The sequence below is a fragment of the Xiphophorus couchianus genome, chromosome 9 (assembly GCF_001444195.1).
Source record: "Xiphophorus couchianus chromosome 9, X_couchianus-1.0, whole genome shotgun sequence".
In the NCBI taxonomy this organism is placed as follows: Eukaryota; Metazoa; Chordata; class Actinopteri; order Cyprinodontiformes; family Poeciliidae; genus Xiphophorus; species Xiphophorus couchianus.
Genome location: NC_040236.1, coordinates 2,440,872 through 2,463,549, shown reverse-complemented (window position 1 = coordinate 2,463,549; position 22,678 = coordinate 2,440,872). Strand labels below are relative to the sequence as shown.

General features: G+C 40.6%; 1 protein-coding gene and 1 long non-coding RNA gene across 2 annotated transcripts; one reads left to right on the top strand and one right to left on the bottom strand.

The window, feature by feature from the left end:
* The first annotated feature begins 2,268 nt into the window (after nt 1–2,268).
* Nucleotides 2,269–22,464, top strand: bms1 (BMS1 ribosome biogenesis factor). The gene is made up of 23 exons (XM_028027118.1): nt 2,269–2,404; nt 6,687–6,867; nt 6,933–7,123; nt 7,345–7,424; nt 8,843–9,031; nt 9,126–9,268; nt 11,033–11,154; nt 11,519–11,712; nt 11,795–11,937; nt 12,058–12,491; nt 12,911–13,012; nt 14,858–15,009; nt 15,102–15,183; nt 15,537–15,598; nt 16,018–16,203; nt 16,311–16,499; nt 16,705–16,885; nt 18,273–18,331; nt 18,497–18,619; nt 18,931–19,078; nt 19,355–19,530; nt 21,568–21,729; nt 22,040–22,464. Exons 2-23 carry the CDS (start codon nt 6,695–6,697, stop codon nt 22,265–22,267), a joined length of 3,519 nt encoding a protein of 1,172 aa, XP_027882919.1. The 5' UTR covers nt 2,269–2,404; nt 6,687–6,694; the 3' UTR covers nt 22,268–22,464.
* On the bottom strand, nt 4,020–4,571 carry LOC114150615 (uncharacterized). Its single transcript, XR_003596791.1, has 2 exons — nt 4,292–4,571; nt 4,020–4,080 (listed from the first exon to the last, which is right to left on the bottom strand). It is a non-coding gene; the product is annotated as an uncharacterized LOC114150615 (long non-coding RNA).
* Nucleotides 22,465–22,678: the final 214 nt, after the last annotated feature.

Sequence of the window (22,678 nt, the reverse complement as noted above, 5' to 3'; positions counted from 1 at the left end):
GAAAGCTTATGATATGATGTGGAAAGATGGATTTTTAATTAAATTGAAAAAAATGGGAATTAATGGATCAATGTTTTATTGGATAAAGGATTTTTTACAAGATAGATCAATACAAGTAAGAATAGGACAACAATTGTCAGAAAAGTTTTTTGTTGAGAATGGTACACCTCAGGGAAGTATAGTGAGTCCCTTGTTTTTTTCTATTATGATTAATGATATGTTTGACAATTTGGAAAGTGGAATGGGGTTTTCTTTATTTGCTGATGATGGAGCAATATGGAAGAAGGGGAAAAATTTAAAGTTTATTGTTAAAAAGATACAAGAAGCAATTAGTATTATAGAAGACTGGTCATTTAAATGGGGATTTAAAATTTCTATAGACAAAACAAAGACTTTATTTTTTACAAGGAAGAAAGCATCTGAAAATTTAAAACTGCAAATATATAATCATGAATTAGAAAGGGTAAGGGAATTTAAGTTTTTGGGTTTATGGTTGGATGAAAAACTTACTTGGAAAAATCATATTCAAAAAGTAGTGAATAAATGTAAGAGAGTTTTAAATGTAATGAGGTGTTTGGTGGGAAGTGAATGGGGTGCTCAGAGGAAGGCTTTGAAATCAATATATACTGGGTTAATAAGGTCTGTATTTGATTATGGAAGTATTGTATTTGGGTCAGCATCAGAAACACTATTAAAAAAATTAGATAGTATTCAGTATCAAGCCTTGAGATTATGTACAGGAGCAGTTAGAACAACTCCAACGTCAGCTTTGCTAATAGAAATGGGAGAGATGCCACCTAATCTCAGAAGATTACAGTTAAAGTCCAATTATTGGTGTAATTTAAAGGGCCATGATGGAAATCATCCATGTCAAGATATTTTAAAATCTAGTTGGGAAAAAGAAAAGAAGAAATTAAATTCTTTTGGATGGGAGATAGAAAATGTTATAAAAGATTTTGGTTTATCTGATATAAACATTAGTCAAACAGTTCCTCTTTCACCAGTTTATCCGTCTCTATTTCATAATAATGTTGTTGATTTAACTTTGTTGGAGAAAAGGAAAAAAGAAAACATTTTAGATCCATATTTGGTTCAATCATATTTAGATAGTAAGTATTATGGATATGTCCAAGTTTTTACAGATGCGTCTAAAAACTCAAATAGCAGTAATGGGGTATCTTTCATTGTTCCAGAATTCAAAGTTAAAAAATGTAAAAGAATTACTGATGGAGTATCAGTTTATACTGGAGAGATGATGGGAATTATTTTAGCTTTAGGATGGATTGAGGAAGTCCGTCCATTAAGAAGCATAGTATGCTCTGATTCAAGTTCTTCATTATATTCATTAAAAAATAATCATGCTAATAGTAGACCGGATCTTTTATTAGAAATTCAGTTAATAACATATAGAATTCAAGCAATGGGGTTATTAGTTATATTTACATGGATACCATCACATATAGGAATAAGAGGGAATGAGATAAATATGCAAAACAAGCTTCAAAATATAGTGATATTGATATATTAGTTCCATTTAATAGAGAAGAAATCAAATCTATTATTAAACAAAAGGTTAAGGAAAGATGGCAGAGACAGTGGGAGGAAGATAGAACTGGTAGATGGATGTACAGTATTCAAAGAAAAGTTGGTGCAATGAGGAGAACGGGACGAAATAGAAAAGAGGAAACAGTTATATCTAGGTTGCGTTTTGGACATACAAGGTTAAACAGTAATTTATTTAAAATAGGAAAACATCGAACTGGAAGTTGTGATTTTTGTGGTCAAGAAGAGACAGTAAAACATGTTTTGTTGTTCTGTACCAAATATTCTGTTGAGAGAAGGAAATTAGTTAGCCGGTTACAAAAAAATAAATTACAGTTAAATTTACAAGATATTTTGGGAAAAATTTCTAATTCTAAAGATATAAGTTATTTAATTAATTACCTTAAGAAAACAAAATTGATAGAAAAGATTTAAGTGTTGTTATTTTATTATTATTATTATTATTATTATTATTATTATTATTATTTTATTTATTATTTTATTTATTATTTTATTTATTTATTTATTTATTTATTTATTTATTTATTTATTTATTTATTTTATTGTTTTGTTTGTTTTGTTTTGTTTTGTTTTGAGGGGGTATATATAGTTAGCGTCCCGATCCACATTCCATTCCAGTAGATGGCGGTAATGCACATCTAAAAGTTGCTTGCCAACCGCCATAAAAAAGGAAAAGAAGAAGAAGAACCCCCCCCTTGTGCGGAACCTTCGAATATTTGTTCTCAGTCGGATTGGAGAATTGTTGCACGGTGACAAACTTCCCATTCATCGTTTCCTCTGCACGTGTGAGACCAAACCAGGAGTTTACCAGGAGGAATTCTGCGGACGGTTTAGTTTTCAGGTAACAGTTATGTTTTCATGCGGACTGTTTTAGGTTGTGTTTCTAACTCTGTGTGTCCCGCAGTCTGTTCCACTCAGTGGGCTGTTCTACAGACCAAACATGGCGGCTTTTAGAAAAAGGCAGCCAGCTTTTAGGCTGGCTGCATATTCACGTTCCGTGGGTTGAAAACAGTTTTTAAAAGCACTTAGCTCTTTTAATAGCCTGAGGTAGAACTAAACCAGAAACCTGTTCGGGTTGTACCCGGAAAGGCACAGCGACCAGCTGAGTTCCATCTTCTTTACTACCTGTTGTCCTCAGGTGAGCTCAGAAGTTGTCTGATGTTTCTTGCTCATGTCTGTAGTTTGAAGTGTTTCTGGATTAAACTAAAACCCGATAAAATATTCAATTATTAGCTTGATGGATTCATTAGACATTTTCTCCTACTTTTACAATTTTACATTCCAGCTTTATTTGGAATGTAAGTAGAGCCTGATGTAGAAGCAAAATCAAGGGTCACATTCTAAGATTTTTTTTATTTGACCAACAATTCTTTTCTCAGAATAAAGTACAGGTCTTGTGCGCTATTCGGTTCCCCTGCGAAAATCTGTTCCCCCTGTGTCGGGAGCGCGCATTACAGCCGGAGAGGCGGATCTGACCATTTTCACGGCGCTTCTGATCGATTTCTCGGTAAAAACAACTCAGTTAATCATGTCAAGCTTGTAACATTTAGTTTAATCGGCAGCTATTGTTTACAAAATTGTAAAAATAATTAAATAAACGAGGTCTTTTTACGCTGTTTTGTGTTATTTTAAACGCCAAGAGAATCGGTCTTTTTCTAACTTTTGTCACTTACGCCTGACAGAAATAAAAGTCAGTCAACACTTAGTGTGTATTTATAATTTTTCATTGCTGATATAAGACGATTGCTGAAAGCATGGCATAATTATTAAGACTTCCTGAAAAGACGAAAGCGTGGACTTTCTGGTAAATCCCGTTCTAATGTAAAATATGACAGATTACTGTAGTAAGGGCATTTCTAGTATACTGCAGGCTATCACACATAACAATTTTTGAGAATTTGGCAACAGTTGCCCTTTATTCCCAAACGTTATGGGGGGAGGAGAGTAGAGAATGAATATTTCAGCTGCCTGAAATAACCTGTTCCCCTCCATAACATGGGAACAAATTAATTCACCAACAAGGCCTTAACTCTGTTTATTCCTCTTATCATCAACAATAAATCCTGTGAATTTGGTAACATTTGCTCTTTATTTGACAAAGTTATGAGGGGGGAACCATATATTTCAGCTGCCTGAAATAATCTGTTCCCCTCCATAACATGGGAACAAATTAATTCACCAACAAGGCCTTAACTCTGTTTATTCCTCTTATCATCAACAATAAATCCTGTGAATTTGGTAACATTTGCTCTTTATTTGACAAAGTTATGAGGGGCCTTGGGATTTAAACTTTTTTCCATAGCTGCCTTATATCAAAGTCTTGTAAGTATAAATATCAAACAGTTTTCAAAATGTAATTTATTAACCTTTAAACAACATACATAAACAAGCACACCACAGCAATCTCAGGAACAAAGGCAACTAAGGCAAACACGCAAAGCAGTGATATGTTTTTTCAGTTGGTGGGCTTCCCACACATGCATGATGGAACCACCTCAGACACACGTCACACTGGATCTAGGAAAGAAACCAAAAATATCAGGTTTTTTTTAGAAAAATATGTCTTTACAATTACAATATATAATCAATCATTTTAGATTCCTTTATATTCCAACTGTTGGAGGATCATATCATAGCTTGTTTACGCAAGATAAGATTAGATAAAACTTGTCCTCTTCATTTAGTTTACTAACACTAAGTCTTTGAATAATTCTAAAAACTTTCCTACCCAGTTCACATCCGTGTCACTTTCCATCTCTCCACAGAAGTGACACAAGTCTTTTAGGTCCTCTGTTAACAACAAAAGTATAAAAACACACACACACGATTATACATGTACAATCGTGACCGTATATATGTGTGTTTGTGTGTGTATAAAACTATTACACAGGATGTGCTAAGCACCAACACAGTCATTTATGAAAAAAATATAGAAGATGAAATGATTGTACTTATTAATTTGTAGACAAACAATTTCCTTAAATAAATGTTTTCAGAGTCCATGTTAATGTATTACGTTTTGCTAAGTACAGATGTTTTAGCCAAACATACAAATAATAGTAATCATGATAACAATTGTCATAAACACTCAAAATAAGAATATTAATGTTATCCTCACCACTGTTAAGGATTAGAAATATATGGTTCCCCCCTCATAACTTTGTCAAATAAAGAGCAAATGTTACCAAATTCACAGGATTTATTGTTGATGATAAGAGGAATAAACAGAGTTAAGGCCTTGTTGGTGAATTAATTTGTTCCCATGTTATGGAGGGGAACAGGTTATTTCAGGCAGCTGAAATATATGGTTCCCCCCTCATAACTTTGTCAAATAAAGAGCAAATGTTACCAAATTCACAGGATTTATTGTTGATGATAAGAGGAATAAACAGAGTTAAGGCCTTGTTGGTGAATTAATTTGTTCCCATGTTATGGAGGGGAACAGGTTATTTCAGGCAGCTGAAATATTCATTCTCTACTCTCCTCCCCCCATAACGTTTGGGAATAAAGGGCAACTGTTGCCAAATTCTCAAAAATTGTTATGTGTGATAGCCTGCAGTATACTAGAAATGCCCTTACTACAGTAATCTGTCATATTTTACATTAGAACGGGATTTACCAGAAAGTCCACGCTTTCGTCTTTTCAGGAAGTCTTAATAATTATGCCATGCTTTCAGCAATCGTCTTATATCAGCAATGAAAAATTATAAATACACACTAAGTGTTGACTGACTTTTATTTCTGTCAGGCGTAAGTGACAAAAGTTAGAAAAAGACCGATTCTCTTGGCGTTTAAAATAACACAAAACAGCGTAAAAAGACCTCGTTTATTTAATTATTTTTACAATTTTGTAAACAATAGCTGCCGATTAAACTAAATGTTACAAGCTTGACATGATTAACTGAGTTGTTTTTACCGAGAAATCGATCAGAAGCGCCGTGAAAATGGTCAGATCCGCCTCTCCGGCTGTAATGCGCGCTCCCGACACAGGGGGAACAGATTTTCGCAGGGGAACCGAATAGCGCACAAGACCGGTACACTCATAGTCTTCAGGATTTAGTCCTTACCGGGAGTTAGTCAGGATTCCAGATCTTCCCTCCCTCTGGGGTCCTCCTGTCCGCGGGCCTCTTCAGGAGGATCCACATAAACATTTAGATCAGGACTCTGGTTTGGCTAGTTCAACTCCTTTCCTCTCAGGAAGTAATGCTTTGTTGAGTTGGATGCTTTTTCGGCTCACCGTGATGCTGAAACATCCCCGTTCATCTCTAGGGCGGTAGCAGACATGTAAAGGTTTAGAGTCAAAACTGACTAGTCGTGTTCATAATTTTATCCACCCAGACCTGTCTCAATAACATATTTTGCTGGACGATAAATTGACCCAGAAGTTATCACAATAAACAATTTCATTCTGGTTTTGAGACCACAAGTAATACAATGGTAATTTTTAAATATCCAAAATAAATGAACAAAACAACAAATAAAATGAAATAAATTAATTATGAAGTCACTGTAAACAAAATTGTCATAAAAAAGGGCTAGTTGAGACCAAAGTTGCTAAAGACTGAAGATTTATGTCATCCAGATTTTGATAGAGAAAATCGATAAATCATGCAAGTGGAAAATGTAATTTATCATGCGATTAATTGATTTATTGTTGTGACAGATCTATATACACCTTGACAAAACTATAACTCCAGCTGAATGAATGTAGCTCCAGAGCATGATGCTGCCACCATCATGCTTTTGGTGTTATTTTGGGGTTTGGGTTGTGGTGCATTTCCCCTTAAGTAGCTTTTCCTATTCCTCCCAAACTGGAGCTTTGTGGTGTAAACTTTTCTGGCAGGCGGAATATTCTGACCATGGTTTTTCATCCATCTCAGTTTAAGCTGCCCATCAGGTTGAAAGAGTTTTATGTTCTGGTGCACTGAGGAGTTTGACCAAAGGCATTAAAACACTGGCAGCTAAATATGCTGGTAGGATTATTACCATTCACTCATCTGTAACTTTTACACTTTGAGATTGTTTTCACTGATTCTCACCCCAACTGCAACTGCTGTGAAACAGTTTGAATAATACTTTATTTAATGCCTTTTCGTGAGCCATTTTCCCTTTGTGCAGCGCAGAGAGCAAGATGGATGCGAAGGTAAAGAAACAGAAGAAGCACCAGCAGAAACACAGCGGACCAAAGGCAGAGAAGAAGAAAGCCAAGAAACAGGAGGGATCGATTGAAGAAGATGAGCGCAAACGTAACCCCAAAGCGTTTTCGGTTCAGTCTGCTGTCCGCATGGCCAAGACCTTCCACAGGTTCTTTTCCACTACAGAGTTGGTGTTTTCCAATAATAGTTTGCTAAAGGTTTGTTTCTCTCCAGGGCCCAAGACATCAAAGCTAAAAAGCACCACATCCCTGTAGTGGACCGAACCCCACTGGAACCTCCGCCAGTTGTGATTGTGGTGGTTGGACCCCCAAAGGTGGGAAAGAGTACCCTGATCCGCTGCCTGATCAAGAATTTCACCAGACAGAAGCTTGGAGATATATGTGGACCTGTGACTATTGTGTCCGGTAGGTTTCAGCTTTAACTTTGACAAGAGCCACACGACATCATGTAGTAAAACATTTGATCATCTTCAGGTTTTACGTATCAGGACATATTTTAAATCATGTAATTAAAAAAATAAAGATGTTTGTTTAATCTCTTAGCTGGATGACCCGCTGTCATGTGATCAGTTTATGGTAGGAATAGTTATTGCATAAAATAAACATGGACTTTGTGTGTTCTCTAGGTAAGAAGCGTCGGCTGACGTTCATGGAGTGTAACAACGACATCAACACGATGATCGATCTGGCTAAGGTGGCAGACCTGGTGAGTGTTCTATTCAGAGCTAATGGATGTAATAACACTGGGCAAGTGAGCTGGTATAAAGGGATTTCACAATTACAGAGGGGATGGAACCCAGACGGATCCAGTACATGAAGCTGGAACCAGATATTAAGAGACACAAACTTTGTTCTCTTTGTGTTACGTTAAATCAGTCAAAACCTTTTAGATCAATTCAGATCAACTAAATGATTTGGGTTTGCTAAATGCCACGATATTGAATAGATGTAGGAATTCATTTATTCAGAGTCAGAAGGTTACATACACTAAACTTAACGTGCCTTTTAAATGTTTTGGGAAAGCTCAGATAATGTGACTGAATGCTTCTAGTTCTAGTGGTGGGACGCATTTAACACTTTTAGTTAAATAATAGCACTTTAATCAAAAGCTTCTTCAGAAATGTGAATGCTGACATTAGTGTTGGACATTTGTTCTGCTGCAGCATGGAGATTATATTTTAGACTTGATTAGCTTTGCTGATGTACTAACTCCTTTTAGTACAACTTGAACACAGCAAGTTCTCCTGCATCCAATCAGATCGGTTTAGAAGCAGAAATTAACATCACTTTTGTTTAAGGACGTTGTTTGTGTGCCACGTTTATGGGCATACCAGAAATGTGTGAATACAAAGGTGCTGGGCTGAACCTTTGTACGTTGGGGTGGGAAAAAAGTGAGTATGTAATTAATTAATCAAAATTAACACATTAAAGTAATCATAGACCCTCTTATTGTTGAATTTAAAGGCGACACCTAAAAAAACTTTAATGTGTGAAAAAATCCAGAAAAACCAGCCCAGATATCAGAGTTGTGGACTTCCAGCAGTCCAGTTCGTCCTTTTGGGTCCAATTTCTTGATACCAGAAGGTTCCACTCTCATTTGCTCGTCATTGGATTCTTCCTCCCGAGAAACCTTGGAGTCACCGTTGCTTCCTGAACTATCTGGCTCAAATAAATATAGCCATTGTCCCTTCAATAGAACCAGCTCCCTCTTCTTCACACTACATCTAACTTCTTCCTCTAAAGCTTCAGATAAGTTGCTCAAATCTTCCCTGAAATCCTCACAACTTCCTCCATTTTCATGTATCCAGCCTCAGTTGTTTATGGTTTGACCTACTCTGATTACATCACAAGATGGCGCTGTTGTTTGACTCGGTTAGTGCAGATGAAAACATTCTCTGCATTTAAAGTTTTCTGTGAGAAATATTGATCATTTATACTTTTTGTGTTCACGGAATGAAAGCACAGTCATTCATCTGTAATTCATACAATATGCTTTATCTGGTCAGTGACCCTAATGTAAATATTTGGTTTCAGTTGTTTCTACATTATTACATTGTTGTTGGTCTGGAACAGTTGAACATGTTAAAAAACAGAGTGAGTGAGGCAGCTTCTTTCTGTCTGCAGGTGTTGATGCTAATTGATGCTAGCTTCGGCTTTGAGATGGAGACCTTTGAGTTCCTCAACATTTGTCAGGTTCATGGTTTCCCTCGTATAATGGGTGTCCTGACTCACTTGGATTCATTCAAGAACAACAAGTCACTCAGGAAGACGAAGAAAACCCTGAAGCACCGCTTCTGGACCGAAGTCTACCAGGTATGTACACCACCAGATGTTTCCGGCTGGATGGCTTCTCTGTCCAGATAGTGGAGCTCAGGGCAGTGATGTAAGCTGGGTTTGGCTCCTGCAGGGGGCCAAGCTGTTCTACCTGTCTGGGATGGTCTACGGGGAGTACCAGACCCAGGAGGTGAAGAACCTGGGCCGCTTCATCTCAGTCATGAAGTTTCGTCCTCTGGTGTGGCAGACGTCTCACCCCTATCTGCTGGTTGACCGGTGAGTGGGAGCTGTGGAAATTCCTCTTTCACAAAGTGCAGCCTGGGAGTTTTTACTTGGCCAACTTTATTGACATTCTTAATATTACTATTATTAAAATAACACAAATTGACTGCTTTTGAGGTGCAGTTGAAGTGTGAGTGTGTGCAGAAACTCAGTCTTTATCTTCCTATTTCTTATTTGTAGTTATGTTTCTAAAACATAACAAAATTGCAATGGTACCCTCAGTGATAAATAAAATTCTAAAGTATATAAATGTTTGTTGCTAAAGTCTCAACCAGTCTTTGCTTAGTGCAGCTGTGTGTGTGTGTGTGCGCGCGCGCATCTGCAGAGGGGATGGAAGTTGGACAGATTTCACAACTTGTGGAAAAAGCTGTTAGTCGCATAGTTAATGATTCTATTGGATCATTGTCAGAGCTTGGGTATGGATGATATGGTTAACTATGATATTTTGTGGTGTTCATTGCGATTGATGATTAAAAAAAAGCATTTGAAAATCCATTCCTTCTTTTTGACAGTAGCCTGTATGGCTTGTATACTTCTGAAAACTATTAAGAATCAATTTGAACCATTTGAACCATTGAACCATCTACATCAGGACACTTGTTAAGTAGTGCAACTTTATCTCTGTGCTGCACACAACGACTGAATTTAATCATATTTTAAAATCATTGTTTTCTGTTGTTGCCCTCATGGAACCAACACTACTTTTAGTTTTGGGCTTGGTAAACATTATGAAGAGCTTCTTGTTTACATGAATCAAAATTCTTATAACATTTCCATAATTACCAGTTTGTGACACTGTAAGCTCATCTAAGTGGCTAAATACATTATTGCAAACCAGAATTTTAAACAATCTAGTTCAGGGGTCCCCAAGTCCAGTCCTCAAGAGCTACCATCCTGCAATTTTTAGATGCTTCAAAATATCTGAATTTCCTCACCAGCAAACATTCAGCTCTGCAGTAGGCTGGTAATGAGCAGTTTATTTGAACCAGGTGTGTTTGAAAAGAGATGCATCTAAAAGTTGCAGGATGGTAGCTCTGGAGGACTGGACTTGCGAACCCCTCATCTAGTTTATTTGTGTATCACATTTCAGCCACAAAGCAGTTCAAATATCATAAAACAGATTAAAAAGTCCTAAAAACAACATGCAGTGACCAACTGAGAAACCAGTAACAAACATTACATTTTGTCAAGTGCCATCATCAAAATCAGCAATATACATCGAATATGTTGGTCCATGTTTGATTTATTATTAATCAAAAGTAACTCTAAACAGGGTTTTTAGTCTTGATTTAAAAGAACTCAGTGTTTCAAGCTGTTTTCCCGTTTTCTGGAAGTTTGTTTTAGATTTCTAAATGTTATTCAGTTTTAAATTTACAATCTGTTTAATATCATGTTGCATCATCAAAAACATCAGAAAATATTTTCTGCAGAATTGCTACCAATTTAGAGAAAAAAGGGACAAAAACAAACGGAACAAGATCACTTGATGTTCCACATGATGGGGCCCCAGCAGCCAGGAACTTGTGATGTCACTGTAAACAGTTCAGATTGAACCATATGCATATGATCTCTACTGAGATGGGATCTCTGGTACTTTATCTTGACGTTTATTAGGAAAGTCAAATGAACAGCAGGGCTGTCAGCAATTTGTGTTTTGCTTTAATAACACTAACATCACCTGAAGGCACTAGTAATTAGTCTTCTTAATGCTGGTTTTTATATTTCAGTTCTTCATAATTCTCTGGGGGTTTTTTTCAGTATGGAGGATTTAACGGACCCAGAGCAGGTCAGGACGGATCCTAAATGTGACCGGACGGTGTCTCTGTACGGCTACCTGAGAGGGGCACATCTGAAAAACAAAAGCCAGGTCCACATCCCAGGTACACTCAGCAGAGCTGTGATGTGTTCAGGCCTGAAAACCTTCACACATTCACCCTCTTGGCACTTTGAGATTCACTTCTGATTCAATTATGATGCATGTTTCATATCAATGATGCAAAAGACTGATAAAATGTGACATGGATGTTCAGATCGCAGACGCTTTGAGAATTATCAGATAAGAATCCGATTTTGTTCCACATATGGAAGTGGCTCAGATCACAGATCGTTCTGATGGGCGCGAAGGTCAGGTAAAGGTCATGCTTGCCTGCTGTGTGAATGTAGCCTAGCACACATAGTTCAATCTAAGTCAAGGCTTTGCATTGCAAAGCCAACCTGCTGCTGTAATGTGGTGTCTGACGACAGGTGTAGGAGACTTCCAGGTGGGAGACGTGGGCTTCCTGTCCGACCCGTGTCCACTTCCTGATGCTCAGAAGAAGAGAGCTCTGAATGAGAAGGAGCGCCTGCTGTATGCCCCCATGGGAGGGGTGGGGGGGCTGGTTTATGACAAGGACGCCGTCTACATCGACCTGCCCGCCAGTCACGTCAACCAGCTGCAGGTACATGCTTCTTCATGAAAGGTCTGAGCATTTCATTATGACCACCTGGCCTCTGCTCACTGTCCCACCTGCTGGCTGACAGGAGGAGGCGCGCCCCACCACGGAGCTGGTCCAGTCTCTCATTGACGCACATTCTACTCTGGACACCAAGATGGCTGCCAGTAAGGTGTCTCTGTTCACTGGCTCAGCCACTCTGGACCCGTCGCACATCAGCCAACACACCAGGTCTGTTCTCACATGGTGTACTGATGCATCTGTCTGCTTCATGTAAACTCTCTCTCACACATACACACACACACAGATACATATCATAATAATGATACTAATCAACTGTGTGTGTGTTAGAGAGAAGGAGATACTTGAAGAACAAAGTGTCTGGGATCCCACCACCAACAGAGAGCGAAGGAAGGTGATTTTCACCCAGGAGGAGGAGGATGTCAGTGAGGAAGATGATAGCGAAGGCAGTGACCAGGCTGATGATGAAGGTGATGTTGAATGTGAAGAGACGGCAACAGGTGGCGCTCCACCCCAGAAGAAGCAGAAGCTGGAGGCAGAGAGAGGAAGAACAGGAAGCTGTGCTGAGCTGCCGGTGTTCGCAGACAGCGAAGACGAGCTGGAGATGAGTGAAGAGGAAGAGGAGGCAGGAACATCTGGAGACTCTGGCCACAGTTCTGAAGAGGAAGAGGATGAAGAATCAGAGGATGAGCTTACTAATGATGGCGAGGAAGAGCTGGGCAAGCAGCACTCTGAAAGAGAGAGTGAGGAAGATCAGGAGGAGGGTAACTATCATGGGTCCTTTAGATCTGCTTCAGGTTCGTCCACATGTTCACTGTATTAATATGTTTCTCTTTGAGCCTTTAGATATCGAGTAGCTGAGAAATCTTTTTACTGATTTATTTAGTTTTTTTTTTTTTTTTTCCATTTTAATTGCTGCTGTATACCAGTCAAAGCTGTTAGTTTATGTCTCTGAAGGAGACCTGAAAGGCTCTGACATGAAGCCCAACAGTCCATGTTCAGTCACATAGATTCAGAACTGTTGTATTTGCTCACACATTCATACTGGGCCCAGGCCACCAGGGGACTCCCCTCCGTCACTGCATCCTCCTGATTGACCCGGTTCTACCAGAAGGATCGGCCACTGACATGCAGGGACTTTGTGTTTTCTCTTTATGCTTTAACTCTCTGTTCACACCCACAGGGGCTCTCAGATGGAAGGAGGGTCTGCAGCAGAAAGCAGCGGAGGCGTTCCTACGGCAACAAGAGGCTGCCCCAAATTTGAGAAAACTTGTTTATGGTTCAGGTACGCAGTCTGGTTTAATTTCTTCAGATAATAAATCAGTTGATTTATGATTGAGTAGGCCTGTCGCGATAAACGGTAAATCAATTAATGTACAATAAATTAAAACTATCGAAGTCATTTTAATTGTCGGCATTATCGTCTCTTCCGGCCTTTTTCTCTTTCTGTTAATGACACTGAATGAAAAAAAAGGCTCAACTCCGGTGCTCTCCACTGACTCCTCCCTTCCTCATTTCCTTAGTGTAAAGCCCAGCACACACTACACGATCTTAGAGCTGTCAGCCGATTGTCGGCCCATTTTTAAAACCTGACAGACCACACATTAGCCGACAGAAATCCTAGGTATAACGGTTCGATCGGGTTCGTTCCTGCCGTGTGGTGTCCAACAATGGGCACAAAATAATGGCTACAAGTCCAGTTAACTAATTTTAAAACCAGGCATTAATCAATGCTTTACTACAATCTACCTGCAATGCATGTGGCTAGTGTCAGCGTAAAGTCCTGACTGAATGAAAATCATTATATTTATGTCACGTTAACGAAGAACAGCTGAAAAGTTACCGGGTTTATCAACTGCGGTAGCAATTTCGCTCCAACTCCTCCTCTTGTCATTTCTATATTCTTTGCATGTTGAATAAACATTAATGTTGTTTCCACATATCATCTCCAATGTCCGCTGGACTTCGGGTTGCGCCGTGTCAGCTGTTTGGGATTCCTCTCTGTAATTTCCCCTCATAAAGCACGAGGAGAATCCCCGCTTTCTGATTGGCTACCTGTCACATTCAACAGGCTGCGTTAAGCTCCCAGTCGGGGAAAACCCCTGATTTGGATCAGAGCGGCAACGACGATCTACCATAACACACCACACAATCTTAGAAAGACCAACGTTCTAAGATTGTTGTAAGGGGAAAAATAGGAGCAAAAAATTATGTAGTGTGAACTATTGCATCAGGTAGTCGATGTGCCTATCTTCTCTATTTAAATCTAATTATTACTGAAGGGCAACATAATATACAGACTTCATAATCTGCACTCTTTTGGTTGAATGCAGTATTTATTTCCACTTTGGCTTTATGTTGTTTAGTTTTTTTTCCAGTACATTTTTTGTTAATGGAGACTGAGAATCCATTTTGTTTTTGGTTGTTTTGTTTATTTTGTTTATCAGTTCCAGTGTTTAGTATTCTTTTGAAAATAAAGTGTATCTATCTTTGGCAAGAAATCGCATGGATTATTATGTCATTTCCATTAAATCAGTGTAAAAAGGTCTTCAAACAATATTATCGTTTATCGCAATAATTTTTGAGACAATTAATCGCTCAGCAAAATTTGCTATCGTGACAGGCCTATGATTGAGCCTTTGTGACTCATTTATGAACATCTATTAGATCACGGCAGTAAATCAATAACAACATATTTCACCATAAGCATGTGGTCAACAGATGATGCATACGATTTAATATTCAGTAATTTCACTGAAATTACTCCGTCCTCCAGATCTGCACAGCATTCTGGGGGATGGAGGCAGAGGAAAAGCTTTAGCCGCTCCACCTCTCACAGCCAGCTAAGCAGCTAAGTGTTACCTAGCAACAACCTGTTGAGTAACTTGCACAGCAGCAGTTTCAGGGTTCACTGCTGTGCTTCATAGCTCGTAATAAAAAAACAAACAATAATGTGGAGAGAAAATTGTGGATAAAACGGGAATGATCTCGCCACCAGTTTGGCAATATTTTGGATATTTAAAACAAAGAATATCAACTGACATGAAATGTTTATATTGTGATAAGTTTGCTAACATCTACAGTGTGGCTCTCTGAAGGATGTCTCAAACTCACTGGCTTTGTTTTGAAGTTGTTGAGGTGACAGAATCGGAGGAAGAGGAGGAGGAACTGGGAGGGCTGTTCAGAGTGAGCCGACCTCAGAAAAGCAAAAAGCTCCAAGCGAACGCTCTGGACTGTTCCCGTTTCCATGCCGACACCGGCCACGACTGGGATGTCCAAGAGGTCAACTTCCACCTGCCTTCTCCACACCGAGGCCGCTGAGCTAGTGACCTACAGAACTCAGCCATGTTGAGGTGGAATGTTGTGTGTTTCAGGTGTTGGACTCCATCAGGGACTGCTTCGTCACGGGGAAGTGGGAGGAAGGCCAGGATGCAGCCACGCTGCTGAAACAAGACGGTAGGAAGAGTTCAGCAACAGAAGCTCACTCTACTCTACATCATACTCTCATGCTCTTATTAGGGGGAAGGGGTCATCAGCACCAGCATCAATTTCCTTAATTTCAGGAGATTGGTGATTGGCTGAAAATTGCATGTAAAGCTGATTTTATCTATCGATCTTATCTTCCTCAGCAGAAGTCTAAAACTCAATCCCAGTCCTCTATTGCTCTGATAGTCCCACCCAACAGTGTTTTTGGGTGTTTTTCTCCATAGTTCCTCCATTGTGTTCCTTTCTGTCCTGTGATTACTATTGATATTATTCCAACAATATGGAAGATGAACTGATATGAGTGGTCTGTATGCTTTGTTTAGAAGAGATGTATGGGGACTTTGAAGATCTGGAGACGGGAGAAGTCCATGTGAGCCAGCCTCAGGTATGGAATGCAGCAGCGCCAGTCTGACTGTCTGTGTTTGAAGAACTTAGTTTGTTTTCTTCCAGAGGCTTGTATGTCTTCACACATGTCTGATGTAATGTACTATCAGAACCAATGATGGAACCCAAAACAAAACAAGACAGGAAAGATAGTTTAATATAGTTGTTATTCAGGAGAGTTGTTGTGACGTACAGTGATAATCTCATTTATTATTATGTTTCATCCTTTGGAAAGATGCTGAGGTTCTTCAGCTTTTACTGCTGAAGAGCCAGAGGTCAGGTCAGGTCAGCTCTGTGACAGGTTCATGGGGCTGCTGTCCATCTTCAACTAGAAACACTCATGATGGGACCAGCTGCTCGGGGCTACTGGTGCAGATTGACCATCTCAATAGTTGTCCTAATGCACCGTGTGATCTGCAGGATACACAGGACGATGATGATGATGGGGATGAAGAGCCCCAGGTGAAGATGGATGATGAAGAGGTTCAGAAGAACAAACGTTTGGAGAAGAAACGCCGACTGAAGGAACGGTTCAACTCCGAGTATGATGATGGAGATGCCACATACTTCGACGACCTGAAGGAGGAACTGCAGAAGCAGGCGGAGGTACAAAAACCAGCCTGACTGACTGGTTGCTGTTTCCAGCCTGACTGACTGGTTGCTGTTTCCAGCCTGACTGACTGGTTGCTGTCTGTCTTTCTGTTGGCTCCCAGCTGAACAGAGCAACGTTTGGGGACATGGATGATGAGAGCAGGGTTCAGTATGAAGGCTTCCGACCTGGAATGTACATCCGGATGGAAATTGGCTCTTTGCCTTGTGAGTTTGTGACAAACTTTGATGCCCGTTATCCCATAATCCTGGGTGGGCTGGGCTCCAGCGAAGGCAACTTAGGATATCTCCAGGTATGTACACACACTGTCAGCTGACAACATGCACCTTTACCCAGATGAAGCAGTGTGTATTATCTTTAGGTGTTTTTAAACCGCTGAGTCCATGGTTGAAGTGTGTTGGATGGTGTTGTTGAGTGAAGACAAAAGACAGCTTTCTGCAACACGGACAATAAAGCATTCCTAATTATGTGTGTGTGTATGTGTGTGTGCGTGCCAGATGCGACTAAAGAAACACAGATGGTACGAGCGGATCCTGAAGACGAAGGATCCTCTGATCTTCTCCTTGGGCTGGCGCCGCTTCCAGACCATCCCTCTGTTTCACATGGAAGATCACAACGGGCGCCACCGCCTGCTCAAGTACACGCCGCAGCACATGCACTGTGGAGCCTCCATCTGGGGTGAGATGCTGCTGCTCTGTGCAAAAGAAAGTTCCACTTACCATTGAATCTGTTTCAAACTGATGACAACTGGCTTTATTCAGATTGAATGGTGATTCAGTGGATAGGAAGAAACTAAAATTATCTGTTTTTAACAGCTTTTATATGATAATAATGACACATTCAATTGCAATTAATCATCGTTTAAATAATATTCAACATTCTGAACAGAGAACTTGCATCATGCCATCACACTTCAAGCTGATTTATAGATGGAGCAATTTCTCCAGTGAGAAAAATCACTGACTGTTCAGGATTTCCCCCAGTGGCTTACAAACCTGGCAAGCACCAGGCTTTACTTACCCCCCTGCCAGGCTAAGCGTTGCTTGTTTTTATTTTAAATATATATATTTATACATCAGTGACCCCAGACTGTATGCGTCTTTGCTGTGCTCCACTGCGCTGCAAACTTCATCAGCAAAGCAGAGCTGTTCCTGAAAGACTGGTTTATAATTGGTGCATTGAACAGAAGTCGGGGGCTGGGGGCACTGATCACTCCATCAGCACCTGGTGTGCTGTGGCAACTGTACCCCTGAAGTTCACCTGGCGTGTGCCATCTTCCACTCAAGCTGGATGATTTGGAAGGCATTGTTGCTTCACCTGTATCAGCATTTATACTATACTAACCCCTCATGTTACTTCAGCTAATACTTCACCAAGGTAGTTATGAAATTTAAAAGCCACAGCATTTCCTCTGCTTGTGCAAACTCAATGTGAACCACAAATAGCCGTGCTGTTAGAGGTGCATGTTTAACATGCAGTGACAATGACACATCTGTGTGAACTATGTGTGGCATGTGCTTTTACATCTCAACAAGCTTGCCCATCGCTCAACTCTGTGTCTGCGCTGCAAATTGATAGTTTTTTAAAATTTCCCAGGTGAGCCGGTGTGTTTGTGGGATGATATCTTGCCCACCTCTTAGTGTTACAGCATTCTGGTTTATTTGCAGCACCACAATGCCCCAAACTGTGCCATATCAATACTCTCTCTGCTCCACTCGTCAGCCAGATTTCAATGTGCGGCTGCAGAAGAATGGAAATCGTAAAAAGCCGTCCCTTTAAGAGCAGGCAACTGAAATCAATGTCCTCTTTGGCGCTCTGTCACAAAATAGAAAACGCTGCTCTAACTATTCAATTCAATTTTATTTTTGTATTCAAATTAAATGTCATCAAGGAACTTACAAAAAGGCCATTTCTATTCAATCATAAATACATTCCAACTGATCCTAGTTATCAAACAGTGCAATATGCTCAATTAATTACTCTAAGTAGATTACAAAGTTTCTAAGAAAACCCAACAGATATTGTGATTTTAAAAGTTCTTGTCTCTGGGTTTGTCTCTTCAAAGGTCCCATCACACCCCAGGGTTCTGGTTTCCTGGCTGTGCAGTCGGTGACTGGAACTAAGGTAAGACTGACTCCATGTTGATAAACTACAATCTGCTCTAGATTCTCAATATATCTGAGAATCTTTATTTTACAGGTTTAAGAAAAACATCTTGTTTTCTTTAAAATCAGTTTTTTAGCTGTGCAGTTTTTATACTCCAGGTTTTTTGTTTTTTTTTGTCTGCAGGCCAGTTTTCGTATCGCGGCCACTGGAGTCATTCTGGATCTGGACAAGTCGGTGACTATAGTGAAGAAGCTCAAGCTGATTGGATATCCATTCAAGATCTTTAAGAACACCTGCTTTGTTAAGGTGGGAACATGTTCTGTGTATTTACACACACCAGCTCACGAGCAGGTCTAACGTTGCCTTGCAGCAGGTCTGATGTTGCCTTGCAGCAGGTCTGACGTTGCCTTGCAGCAGGTCTAACGTTGCCTTGCAGCAGGTCTGACGTTGCCTTGCAGCAGGTCTGACGTTGCCTTGCAGCAGGTCTAACGTTGCCTTGCAGCAGGTCTGACGTTGCCTTGCAGCAGGTCTGACGTTGCCTTGCAGCAGGTCTGACGTTGCCTTGCAGCGGGTCTAACGTTGCCTTGCAGCAGGTCTAACGTTGCTCTGTTGCTCAGGGTATGTTCAACACTGTGCTGGAAGTGGCCAAGTTTGAAGGAGCCTCGGTGCGAACCGTGTCAGGGATCAGGGGTCAGATCAAGAAGGCTCTGTCTTCACCTGCAGGAGCTTTCAGAGCCACATTTGAGGACCGACTGCTCATGAGTGGTGAGTGTTTCTATGGTGCAAAGCTGCTCAGCACTACTGTTAGGTTTAGAGACTCTGAGGAATCCTGCCTGGGATCCTCTTCAGATGAGATGTGCAAACATTTCTCAAGTATGTGTCAGTTAACTGTGCTCTGAGGATTACACACACTTTCTACAAGCTCTACTAATGTTTCCTCTGAGTTTTCTTTAGCTGCAGTGAATTCACTGCATTCACCAGATTAGTGCTGCAGAATAGAAAAGTCAGTGTGTTTTGGTGTGTGTGTGTGTGTGTGTGCAGACATTGTGTTCCTGCGCTCCTGGTACCCAGTGTCAGTACCTCAGCTCTACAATCCTGTCACCTCTCTGCTGCTCCCTGCTGGTCAGAAGGACAGCTGGTCAGGCATGAGGACCCTGGGGCAGCTCAAACACGACCTGGGCATCCGCAACAAACCCAACCCCGACTCTCTGTACAAGGTACAACACACATCCTGACAGCCTCCTGAGAGCCTTCTGAGCAGGTTGTCAAGGAGACGGAACATTTCATTCGCTCAAACCTAGTCTGTCGCAGGGCTCCTCATCTCCAGGTCTCGAGGGCCCGTGTCTCTGCTTCAAAACACCTGAGTAATATAAAGTCATTAGCAGGACTTGACTGAATACTGAGGAGGAGATTCAGGGTTGTTGGACCAGGGACTCATCTCAAGGCTGCTGGACACAGGCCCTCAAGGCCTGGATTGAAGACACTGGTTTTCCATTGACCCAACTCTTGGGCCATTATTCAGCAAGATGAATTTTTAGGGAAGTACGTCTTTCCAGTCATGCACATGCTTTATGCTATAGCCACACACACCAGTATGCAAGTTGCTTGGTAACCTGGGGTTAAGTGCCTTTAAAATGTGACAGGAGGAAACTGGAATCAAACCTGTAACCTTCTGATTGCAAAAGAACTGCTCTAGCGCTGATCCACAGTCAGTTCTGAATGGACAAACATTAATATTTAATTTTTGACAATTTTTGACTCTGGTTGATTGGGGACCAAAGCTGGTGCAGTTCTCTTCCACAAGGTTTTCTGTGGAAGAGAGCAACCCGTGGGGGCGCTGCACCAAGAACCACTGAAGAAAACAATATGAAAACCACTGAAGAATACACTGATCATAACTTCCTTCTTCACCAAATGTAAGCAACAATGGAGTGACATCAGATTTTATCAGTTGAAGAATTTCTCTTTAGTAAAGAACACGAGCCATTTCTCCTGCCAGCACTGGACTTGCACATTTGTTTAGATTGTTTTTTGTTTTTTTTAACCCCTCCAGGGGGTCTTTTGTGGGCTCTAGTGTCCCTTATATGATAGTAGGCTGACAGGAAATGGGGAAGGAGAGGGGGGAAGACATGTGGCAAATGTCGTCGGCTCCGGGAGTCGAACCCGCGACGGCTGCGTCGAGGACTCAAGGCCTCCAAATGTGGGTCGCGCTAACCCCTACGCCACCACGGCACGCCCCGTTTAGATTGTATTTTTTGGTTGTATGTGGCTCTGATTTGTACTGAGGCCATGCTGCTGGAATGTGAAGCTCCTCTCCGGTCTCAAGTCTTTTTCAAACAGGTTTTTTTTTCTTCCAACATTGTCCTGTATTCGTCTCCATCCATCTTCCCATCAACTCTCACCATCCTCCCTGTCCCTGCTGAAGAGAAGCAACCCAGAGCATGATGCTGCCACCACCATATTTGTCAGTGGGGATAGTGTGTTCAGAGTGATGTTCAGTGTTAGTTCTCCATGTTTTGCACTTTGATCAGAAAGTTTCATTTTGTTCTGGTCTGACCAAACCTCCTTCTTCCACATGTTTGCTGTGTCCAACATGGCTTCTGGAAAACTGCAAACAGGATTTTTATGGTTTTCTTTTAACGACTTTCTTCTTACCACTCTTCCATAAAACCACATTAGTGAAGATGACTAATAGTTTTCCTGTGGACAGATTGGATGTTTATCTCTGCATCTGGTCCAGAATCACCATGAGCCTCTTGGCTGCATCTCTGATCAGTACTCTCCTTGTTCAGACTGGAAGTATAACTGGTTTAGGTCTTGTAGGTTTAAAGTTGTGTCGAACTCTTTCAAGTTCAAGGGGTATGAATACATTATTGTTAATGTCTTTGGTTTTGTAAAATAATATTGTGCTGACATTTATTATTCACCTGCGATACGTCAATAATCTGAATTTAACAGTTTGTGTTGACTCTCTTCACATGACAAACAGATCCAGTGTTCATACAGAGATCTTCTATGAAATAAAGGCAGAAATGTCTTTATTGTGGAAAAGAAACAACTGTCACTCCTGATTTTTATTTCCTGTTAGATTTTTTTTTCTTATCTGCTTCTTTTTCTGCTTTATTTTACATTGCAGCACTTAAGGTGTTTAAATGTAATTTGTACATACATAAAACTATTACAAATGTTATCTAATGTGTATATATAATATTTCCCTGATGTGATTGGTTGCGAATCTATGTGGTTCCGTCTAGCCGGTGGTCCGAGCTCCGCGCCGCTTCAATCCGCTCCATATTCCCAAGGAGCTTCAGAAGGCCCTCCCCTTCAAGAGCAAACCCAAACAGCAGCAGCCCAAAGGAAAGACCCCCAGGGACCTCCAGAGGCCCAGCGTGATCCGAGAGCCGCATGAGAGGAAGGTGAGCACAACCGGACTGGATTGAAAAGGATTTTCTCAAATTTATCTGTTACTTCAACTTCATTTAAGCAGTTCTACATTATTGTATTTATTAAGACAAATCTGTCAAGACAAAACCCCAAATTTTGACTTGACCCATCCTTTGCTGAAAGTGGGTTAATGAAATTCCTCTTAAAACAGGGTTTTCAGTCTGTCTATAAGAGCTGAGTGGGTTCCACTGATATCAGAGCTTGGTGATCTCTTTTCAAACAGTAGCCAGCTTATTGTCTTGTCCTCATGTTAGAAGATGACAGTTTCTTCTGGTCCTCTAGGTGGCAGCACTTCTCCATGCTCTGAGCACAGTCCACAATTACAAGAGGAAGAATGCCCACAAGGTGCAGCACGCCAAACACAAAGAGTTCCTCCAGCAAAAGGAGAAAGATGAGGAGGCTAAGCTGAAGAGGCAGAGGGAGGCTAAGAAGAAGCTGTACAGAGTGATGGGTCAGAAGGACCAGAAGAAGCAGCGCTCCAGCCTGAAGGGAGCGTCCAGCGACCTCTAGCTCCCTCACTGGACCTGTGTGTCTGAACTCTGGAGAACTATGACGGACTGTTTTTATGTCTCCCTGGAGACGCTTTTATTAAGTAAAACCTGATGTGAGCTCAGATCTTCTGTTTAGGTCTGCACATTATGGTCTCTGGTTTCATGACAGTACTACAACTTTGTTCTACAGTGGAATAAAGAAATGCGACATCAGGATGAAGCGTGGATCTTTGAGACCAGAGCACTTATAACCTATGCAAATAGATACTAATTGTTAAATCTTACATTTTTACTGTTTATGGTCAAATGATATTAATATCTGACCATAAAGATTTAGAAGTAGCTCAAAGTGAGCCACTGTACCAATCTAATGTTGGTAAGATCCTTGTTACAAAGCAAAGACAGAAACTCTCCCATATAGCTTTTTCTT